The sequence below is a fragment of the Camellia sinensis genome, chromosome 14 (genome assembly GCF_055761805.1).
Source record: "Camellia sinensis isolate YWXY chromosome 14, ASM5576180v1, whole genome shotgun sequence".
Classification (NCBI taxonomy): Eukaryota; Viridiplantae; Streptophyta; class Magnoliopsida; order Ericales; family Theaceae; genus Camellia; species Camellia sinensis.
In genome coordinates, this window is record NC_138974.1 from 18,149,211 (window position 1) to 18,159,571 (window position 10,361).

The 10,361-nt window shown below is 34.0% G+C and overlaps 1 protein-coding gene across 1 annotated transcript; it reads right to left on the reverse strand.

Annotated features, from left to right (window-relative positions):
- Positions 1-165: 165 nt before the first annotated feature.
- LOC145807716 (uncharacterized) lies at positions 166-8,474 on the reverse strand. Its single transcript, XM_082906402.1, has 2 exons — positions 8,249-8,474; positions 166-2,323 (listed from the first exon to the last, which is right to left on the reverse strand). Exon 2 carries the CDS (start codon positions 2,299-2,301, stop codon positions 340-342), a length of 1,962 nt encoding a protein of 653 aa, XP_082762528.1. The 5' UTR covers positions 2,302-2,323; positions 8,249-8,474; the 3' UTR covers positions 166-339.
- Between the last annotated feature and the right edge of the window lie 1,887 nt (positions 8,475-10,361).

The following is a 10,361-nucleotide window of genomic DNA, read 5'->3' on the forward strand; positions in this document are numbered from 1 at the left end:
TTTAAAGTTCATATTTCATTCACGTTTTTTTGATCTTTTCCTTAACCAAAATTAATGATCCAAACACAACTAAAAAGATCACCTCGCTCTGGATGATAAACCAATGGATGATAAATCAAGCAAACTGAAAATAAAATAAATATAAATAAAAGAAGAAGAGCAGCAGAAATAAAATGACTCTTGGATGCTTTTTGCACTAAAGATTGACGATGACAATCATTGAACAGCAGCATCATAAGAACCAACACCAACATAAATCCAAGCACAATTTCTGGTCTTTTTTTTTCTTTTCTTTTTTATTCTTTTTTTAAACCCTTCTCCGAGTTGGCACTGCTCATCCTACAGGGAAGGCGAAGAAACAAACTGTCTGGGTAAACTAAACAGATCTTTCTCCTCAAAAGGAGACGACCACTCAAGCGAAGAACCACCACCAGTCGTTGACGTTTCCCCAGAAGCTACTACTCCGCCATCTTGCAATCCTGCTAGCCCACCATTGGCCAAAGGCGGTCTCATGGCTGTCCTAGCATTCAGTCCAGAAGTATACGAATCATGTACATGATTGTTGTTTTTCATCATTCCCTGCCACATTCCACTTGACCTAGATGAACTCCGGTCCAAAGTCCAATCTATGTTAGTATAATCAAACTGCTGTGTTGAGCCACCTGTGTTCCAGTCTACAGGAGATAACGACCCAGATGACCCATTCGAGCCCAATCCGGAGAATAGTCCGAGAGAGGATGCAGCTGCAAGTGTCGGAGATGTACTCATTCTATTCCACAAACCATTTCCCCGTGCTGCCGCTCCAGGAGAATCCACTGGACCGTTGCTCGACACGAATTGAGGGTGTTGTTGATAATGAAACTGGTTGTACAACTGATTCAAATTGTTAGGAGTAAGGCTTCTTGTACTACTAGGAATATGCGGTGATAATCCATTAGGCTGCTTTACTACTTCTACATTGTTTGGATACCAACCAGAGACTGTTCCGGACGGAGATGAACTCATGCTTGTGGTTGGGGCTTGCTTCACATTCGCTGATTGGGGTCGTTGCATCACTACAACTGGTTCCTTAACTGATCCCAGTTGAAGATTCTTCAATTCGCTTCCGAGAGCCATGTATCGGGTTTCTGTCTTGGCTGGTGGAGATGTTGCCTGCAAAGGTGATGCCATAGAATAGGAGGCCGAAGGATTTGATGCAGCACTTGGGGGCCACCTTTTATCAGCAGACATTGCAATCTGTTGTTGTGGTTTTGCCCACTCCAATTTAGGCTGAATTTTCCTCAACACCTGTGAATTTTTGCTTCCCGATTCCACAGGTACTCCAACTGTAGCTACTGTTTTGGTATAATTAAAATCTCTGTCATCTCTCCTCTGTTGTATGATAGCAGATGAATTAGGCTTTGGTTGAGGCCTCAATGAATTCTGACTACAAGATACTGAAAGTTTGCCGTTGCTGATGATTGGTGGATCACCAGTTTCTTCTAGCTTCGGTGGGGCAGAGGGTGGTGGGTCCTGCTTCTGTGCTCTCAATGTTTCTGCTGTCCTATCAAGATCACCTTCGCAGGCAACAATAGCTCTTTCAACCTCCTGCTTTAAGCAGTTGTACCTAATCTCCATGTCAGCAATTCGAGCTAGTTCCTCTGATATGTCAATTTTAAGATTACCCCCATCAAGCTTGTGTTCATTGTGGTCATCAGCTTCTTCACCCCCTTCAAATAGCCATGCCACTGATTCCTCTATTTTCCCTTCATTTAAAATGAGAGCCAATGTTGCCCGTTCAGAAGAAAATCCCATTGAGACAAGCTGTTGGGCGAGTGATTCCAGCTTTCTTGACATGAGAAAGCCACGACACCGCTCGTGCAATTCCTGGGCTCGCTTCTCTTTTTGACGCTGATGCTTCTTCTCGTTCTTTTGGCGGATTTTCTCTCTTTTGTCGTTGTCCGCTCCTGGTATTACCTCCTGACGGAGAGGATGCTGAGATGTTTTCTCTTTATGATCTTCTGACTCACCAGACCAACTACCATTGTTGGAAACAGTATCATATTCCATCCCAGTTCCAACTGAGTTCCCAGAATGGTCGTCTGAGTCATCTATATTCCGGAAACGGCCATTTATGTGCAAAGGTGAAGCGGAAGACAATGGTGCCGTCTCAAGTGTGTGGAATTTTCCCAAATGCGGGTTGTAACCACTGACTGGGATACCACTAGCTGCATTAGCATGTACTGAAGGCTTCGGAGAAGCCTTCTGAGGTTCCTTGACAGCCTTTTTGTCCTTGGACTTCGATTTGGATGCTGGAGACATCTGCTTGATAGAAAATTGTTATCTGCAATGTTCAAAGTGATATTTTTTTCTTAGTTATGGACAAATAGGACCATCAGAGCAACACGTGTGGTACAAACTAAAAAAAATAACTACACAGTTATTCACAGCTTCAACCATGATGAACCATACATGTACACTCGCTTTGTAATGTTAATGGGAGGTAAAAAAAAAAATAAAAAAAAAATTGAATGTGTGTGTGAGGGAGAAAGAGAGTAATAGAGTGAAAGTCGTGCCATCTATATCAACAAGTGTCAACAAATGAGAGCGCACAATTATGAATTGGTAAAAAGATTGTTTCTTTTCAAGTACATGGATACTCGCAAACAAAACTGACAGGATCCATTAATGAACATGAGCTATACGGCAACCATAAAACACTCTCCAGTAAGAATTATTCTTCCAAATAGAACTTTCTCTACAGCCAGAAACTAAGGAGTACCTAAAGTATACTTAAATCATTGCCCAATTTTATTTTTTCCCTTCAAGCCGAGTGAAATTTTCAATCACCGACTCGAACCCATTGTTCAATCCTACTCAGACGAATAAGGATGCACTTGTGGTAGAATGGGCCAATCAGGACTTAGGCGGAACTACTATGAAACAACTTATACAGGACAAACAGGTTGGACCAAACATTAAAAACTCAGAAAAGGTAATAGTTTTTCTTCCACAAGGCATTTTGTTAAGTAACCAACCCATAAAGTGTTTGATAACCTGATTCAGTACTTAAAACTGAATGTATTAAGTGATAATCAATTAAGCCAGTTTGATAACCATAATTGATATTGACTAAAACTCAAAAAAAAAGAAAAGTCATATGAAACTTACTTATTTTGACTGAATTTATAAATACTAAACTCAGTATTATAAACGCATTACCACCACCGTTATTGCTACCACTACCACTACCACCACCACCATGCCACCTCCACCATCACCATTGTCATTGTTGTCGTAAGCACCATAATTATTTTACTATCACTATCATTGCTACCGCTACTACTATCACTATCACTGCCACTGCCACCACCACTGCCACCATCATCAACGCTACCGCTACCACCATGACAATGCCACCGCCACCACCACCGCCACCGCCGCCACCACCACCACCATCATCATCATCATACCATCACCACCACTATTACAATATAAAAAATTAAAATATACAATTTGAAAATAATAAATTTTAAATTTTATCTCATACATATTAAACAAATTTTTTTAATTCAACACTTAAATTTTTATCGAACAACTTTTCAGCTTGAAAAATTTAGCATTAAGTTTTCAATACTTAATTTTCAATCTATAGCTTTCAGCTTTATGCTTTATCAAACACCACGTAAGATGTCAAATGGAAAGAATAAGCACACACCCAGAAAAGATTCAAATAAAAACAATTTAAAAAAAAAAAAAAAAGGAAAGAGAAAGAAAGAAAAAACGCTTCAGAGAAACCCAATTATGAGCTCACTAATGAAATGTTTCCAGTTTGTTAAACCAGCAAAAATAGGGAAAATGTACAACCAGTGTTGCGATTGATCATCTTATTCCTGCCAAATGTAATTTATTTTATCAAACGAAAACAAGTGCTAAGAAAGGATTAACGAGTACAAAAATATCGGATATGAGAAAGCAACACAAGAAGATCCAACCAAAAAAGTTAGAAATTTGAAACATGTAAATCTACAAAATGCAAGTTGATGTCAACATTCTTGTTAATAGATGTTAGGTTCAAGGCCATTAAAAATTCTCCAGTTTCTTGGAAACAATACTTTTCAAAAACCATAGCATATAACAAAACCATGAAGGGAAAAATCTAACTAAATTGAATGAACTGCATGAGGTCGTGAATCCCGATGTCCACTTTACCAACAATTAAATACAATCTACTGAAAATTGTAGGGAGAGCGGGGGAATAAACATAGAAATGATGAGGGAGGATATTCATTCAAGTGCTCAAACATAAAGTCTTCTGTTTTATGACCAAAAACTCGCCCTGGGCAGGGCCATTTGGAGGAGCACACCCACTTGCAAGCAAGAATGGCCCCCCACATACCAATAATTCATTCTTGCTTCAATCAACAATTTAAGATACTTTCATACATGCTAATTTCTACTGCGGTACCATAACATCTACATAATTATGCAAATGGGCAAGGGGAAGGGAACTGTCATCATATTCAATCGCTTAACATTCTTCAGATATGCAAGTAAATTAAAAGGAAAGCTCATAAGACAACTTTTCATTTCAAATGACATTTGTGGAAGTACCATATAGCAAATACTGCCAGTAAGGTTGGCGGCATTTTAATCAAAATTTCCCAAAAAAAATCTTCTACTATAAAGGGCAAATTACAAACACCCTCTCGAGGTTTGGTGAAAATACAGATTCCCCCTGAGGTTTGAGAAATTACATCCCGCCCCCTGAGGTTTATATTTCCATAACAAATTGCCCCCTAAGGTTTTTATTTTCATATAGATTCCCCCTAATTTCCCCTAATTTGTTATGAAAATTTGACCCTCAGGGGGCAATTTGTAATTTCTCAAACCGCAGGGGGAATCTGTATTTTTATCAAACCTCGAGGGGGGTGTTTGTAATTTGCCCCTAATATATAATATATTAAAACTGGAAATGTGAACAGCAGTATGCTTGGCATCCATCAATTAATTTTTTTAAATGTCAACTTCCTCATTGAAAGACATGCATTGAAATTTTTTTATCAAATCTTTTAACAATACCGTTCTTTTCCTGCTCTCACATGTCATCTGGGTCCCACTAAAAACTTTTAAAACCCAATTCCACTTGTTCAATCATCCTGCAACAATTATATGGCTCCATACAAATGGAATTCCTTCATATTTTTCATGTAATCTCTCATCAGCGTGAAAATCATACCTAATCAATGAAGTGACTAGCTGACTTGGTAACAATGTTAATTTAAAGAATTACGCATATAAAAAGAAAAGCTGATATAACTCAACATGCAAAACCAGTTCTCCATTTTTTAATTTTTTTTTATTTTTATCAGCAGTTCTCTAAGTGATGTTGATATAAATGACAGAAATAATTAATTATTCTTGTATTTTTCTCAAACATTTTGTTGTTTTTGGATGTGATTATTTTCATCTAATAGATATCATCTGCTCGCCATGATTTTGCTTGTGTTTCTCCCTACTTACTAGTTAATTGTTTTTTATAGGTTTGCCCTACATAATAGTTAATACTAAGTTATTACCAGCCTTAGTGCAATTAGAAACTGCGATTTATAGAGATAAAGGATTCAAATAGTGAAAGAAGTTATGAGATAAGGATTCTTATATATCATTGATAATCAAAAAAATTTTGGGCATTGTATGCATTATTAGCTTTTTTAACAAGTAAAGTGTATTAAAAAAGCATAAAAGGGGAGGCTTTCCGTGTACAAAACGAATTTGACAACATTGTAACACAATATTAGTGAAAGAAAAATTTCAACTTAAATCTATTTTTTCCTGACAGAAATTCGTATGTGGGCAGCTAGTAAATGATAGACACCAAGGGGGTACCCGCCATGTACTTGATCAATCTTCCCACAGCCACATTTCAAGAAAACTAATCTTGTGTTCTTCCTTCTTACTTTCAGAATTTAGAATCCGAATAATAAAATTCTTATATGACTTTCCTAATCCAACACGTGTAAACAAATCTAAGATGCTCCGATTACATTACAATATGATGAAAAGATAACACAAGTCAAGAAGTCATACTGGAGACTGAAGTTCTAAATATACATATATATATATATATATCTTGGAAACTCCAATAAGTCATACTGGTGTGATAATAGCCGAAAAGAACACAGAAACCTTGACACACTACAAGGCCAGATTCTCTTTTCACCATTTTAGTATTTTATCTACAAAATATGTCTCAATCTATCCACATTCTGGACAGGAACAGAAAATTTGCAAATAAAACTGCCTTTTCTGATCCTTTATCTTTCCAACTTCATATTAAAGATATCTTTCTAGATACCAAATAGACTTAGGCCTCGTTTGGGAACCTTCCCTTTTAGTTAAAATGCCAAAACGTTACTAAATTAGTCAAAAAGCCAACAATCCATACCAAAAAGTCAAAGATACTCTTTTCTCTTTATTTTTTGTACATCTTTTCGTAAAAAATCAAAAAGTCATCCCAAACATACTAGTTTTTTTTTAGCTTGTATTTTAGCCAAATAGCCAAAAAGTTACTAAATTAGCTTATTCTCAAACGAGGCCTTAGTTGCTCCATTCCAATCAAAACTCTAAACTCTCTACAAAATTGACTCAATGACAATCTGTCAAGTGGAACTAAGGATTTATAGGGTTTATAGGACCGACATTCATGAAAACTTCTCAAATGTTCTCCTGAATAAAGAGGTCCAAATTTTTCTTCCTATCATATGGTTTTACAAGGTGATCTTTGTAAGGAGGATCCCTTTCATACTTTCACTAAACTTCCACTGAAGAAATCCAAAAGAAAAGACGAGAAAAGAAAGAAGTAGGCTCTTAGAAGTTCAAAAATGTAGCCTGCTATACTTGCATAGAAAATATCCTGAGAAGTGGTGTCACCAGGAGTGTGATTATCAATCTATCCAATAAATCCTACCCAAATATTCAACCTGTAGTATTTCGTTGTCGTGGTTATAATGCATTGAGATTGGGTTCAGTAGCACTCAAAACCGTGGAACCTTCCCTAACCTGGACAATACAGATGCAAACACCTACAAAAACTAAAAGCATGTGATTTAAAGAAAACCTAAAAGACATTAGGATCAATATTCAATAGTGGTAGCAACACCAAATTTTTTCCTAGCCCCATTCATGATCAACAATGTTACCTTAAAATGCCACGGAAAGTACAATGGAGGATTCAAATTCCATATTTCTAAAGAATTTATACAACTACAAAATAAAAAATCTTACAATCTTACGACTAATTCCTAACATAAAACTAAAATAACAGCCCGCACCCCCAATCTCTCTCTCTCTCTCACACACACACACAGAGTTTAATATTACTTTCTCACATCTACAGTGCTGCAATACTAAACTTTCCCATTTTAAGATAGAATAATAGGGATACCCCACTTGGTGTATTGTCATACTTGATTGTTCATTACAAAGAATTTAAACTAACATTAAGGCATTTATATATGGTCATATGAAAGTTAAACATGAATCCCCCACATACACAAGTCCAAGTGTAAATAATTTTTGCCCACTTAGATTTCACAATAAGAATTTATTTCATAAATTTCACAATCGGTTTAAAACTGAACGCACCCAAACAAACACATGATTACATCAAGTGAAATTCTAAGCCAGGGTTTTTACATGTGGGTCAACTGAAGAAAGTTGAACCAGTAAATCTTACATAAGGAAAAATTCCCACCAAACCCACACTAGTTGTAACATGTAGTAAACTGTTCTTTCATAAATTACCATAAAAATCATTTTGTTTCAAGAAAAAAGAAAGTTGGTTTTCCGTTCTAATTCATGTAGGAAAATGCTTCTTGCGAGCACAGAGATACAAAAAAATAATACAACCCATAAATCTCCTATCAAAGAAAACCCATTTGGTTGTCACACTGAACCAACATTTTCTGTAAAATCCTAATTGAACTCTTATTGGCCATTAAAACCCCATAAACATGGAAACAATTGAACCACCAACAGAGATCACAAAACATCAAGATCCATCCTAAAAGCCAATTCAATTCAGAAAACAACAGAACCCTAATTCAGAATACCAATTTCGGTTCCTTTTATCTACAACACGAACAACGAAACGCACAAATCAAATATGGTTATCCGTAAACATCATATCAAATCAAATAAAGATGATGATGATAATCAATCGGAAAAGAGAAAGCCATGCAAAAATGGGGGAAGAGAGAGGATTTACCTGAAACGGAGAAGAGAGAGGACGGAGCGATCAAGAGAGATCGTGAATTCGTTGGAAAGGCGATTGAAGAAATGAGAGAGAAGAGAAGAGAAGAGAAGGGGCAGAGAGATAGAGAGAGAGAGATAGGTATTACGAGGCTAAAACTGAATCGACCGAATTAGGGTTTTTCCAAAAAAGATCGATTTCCATTGAATTATTAAATTATAAAATAAACAAAAATAAAAATTATTTAACTGGTTTAGATTTTCAGAATTTATATTTTTAGAAAATTAAAATTTTTTATTTTTCATATTTTTTTTATTTTTATTGAATTTTTTTAATATTTTAAGTAATTTTTAAAAAATTTAAATACACCTAACATAAATATACTAAAAAGGTATAATATTTGTAAATTTTAAAAAATTCACTAACTATCAAAAATATAAAAAATATATATATAAAAATTCAATATATTTTTTGCATTCTTGTGTATTTATTGATTTTTTAAAATATTTTTTTACAAAATATTTTATTTTTTAGATTCATTTATGTAATGTGCATCTAAAAAAATAAAAAATTACTTAAAACTTTACAAATATTCACTAATAATAAAAAAATTTAAAAAAAAATTAAAAAATTAATTTTTTAAAAATTAAATTCAAAAAATTGAAATCAAATACATTGATGGGTCACAGTAGATATCTCTTTATAAATTATAACTCTTCTTGTCATCTAATTTTTATTTTATCATTTTACATCATTTTATTTCACTTAGTATATTTATAGTAATTTTCATGTATTATATTATATATTTAAAATTAAATAATTACCAATAAATCCATTTTGAAAAGTCTTTCACCTTTTAATTCAATTTTTTATTTTAGTAATGGCCACCGTGACGAACTTTTCTAAATAAGGTTGTAATGAGCTGATGTTTGCTCTAACTTGATTTGATTTGATTTGATGAGTTTAAAATTATATTTAAATTTGACTTGTTTATTTAAAGGAATGAGTTTTTTTTAGTCTAATCACAGATTGGAGGGTACTGTTAGGTTTGTGAGAGTCCACCACGTGTTCTGTTTCAATAATCTAAACTGTTTAATATGTACAACTCGTCGATTACTATATGTCTATAAAAAATCACTTTAATCGGATTTTGATAGTTATGTGATCAAATCAATTTTGAATGAAAATAACGGATGATGAAAAATAAACAACTTAAAAAAATCTGATTTGATCACATAGTAATCGATATTCGATCAACGTGATTTTTTAAAGAAATATAGTACTTGATGAGTTTTACAAATTGAACGGTTCAGATTATCGAAACGAAACCCGTGATGAGCCCCCACAAACCCAATTGTACCCTCTAAACTAATTTTGAACGAGTGAAATATTAGTCAAATTAGAGTAACTTGATTTTTTTTATAATACATATGATATTTATTGAGTTAAGTAGTCGTTCGAGTTTGACTTGAAAATTTATTAAGTTTAAATTTATGTTTAAATTTGATTTATTTACATAGTAAACTAATTTTCAAATATGAGTCAAGTAAGGTTGGTTTGGCATAAACTAAATAATACAAAAAGTCAAAAAGTTACTATCCTATTTAAGTCACATCATCTTATTTAAATCACATTATCTTTCTAACACATCACATCAAACCCAACCCAAACCCAACTCATATAAGCCAATAAATCAAAAAGTGTACTTTTTTAAAATATCTCAAATCAATCCTAGCGTAACTTAATTTTTTTTTGTATAATATATAATATAAATTTATCAAATTAAGTAGTAGTTCAAACTAAGCTTGACAATTTATTGAATTTAAAATTATGTTTAACAAATTTTTAATGAATTAAATATGAGTCAAGCTAATCGTTTGACAACCATATTTCTACATAGAAGAAAAAAAAATTATAAAATTTTGTCTCATGATTTTTTTTATAATTCCAAACAGATCATCATCCTTAAAATCTACCCTCCGGTTAGACCATCTCCAACGGTGAACCAAATTTGGCATCAAATTTAAAATTTGGTGAAAAAGTCACTTTTTTAAGCTCCAACGGTTTCATCAGATCGATATCAAATCTAGAATTCAGCAAAAATGGTACCAAACTGAGTGCAGGCGAA

Coding starts and splice junctions, on each gene's coding strand:
- LOC145807716 (XM_082906402.1), bottom strand. CDS start 2,301: ATGTCTCCAGCATCCAAATCGAAGTCCAAGGACAAAAAGGCTGTCAAG.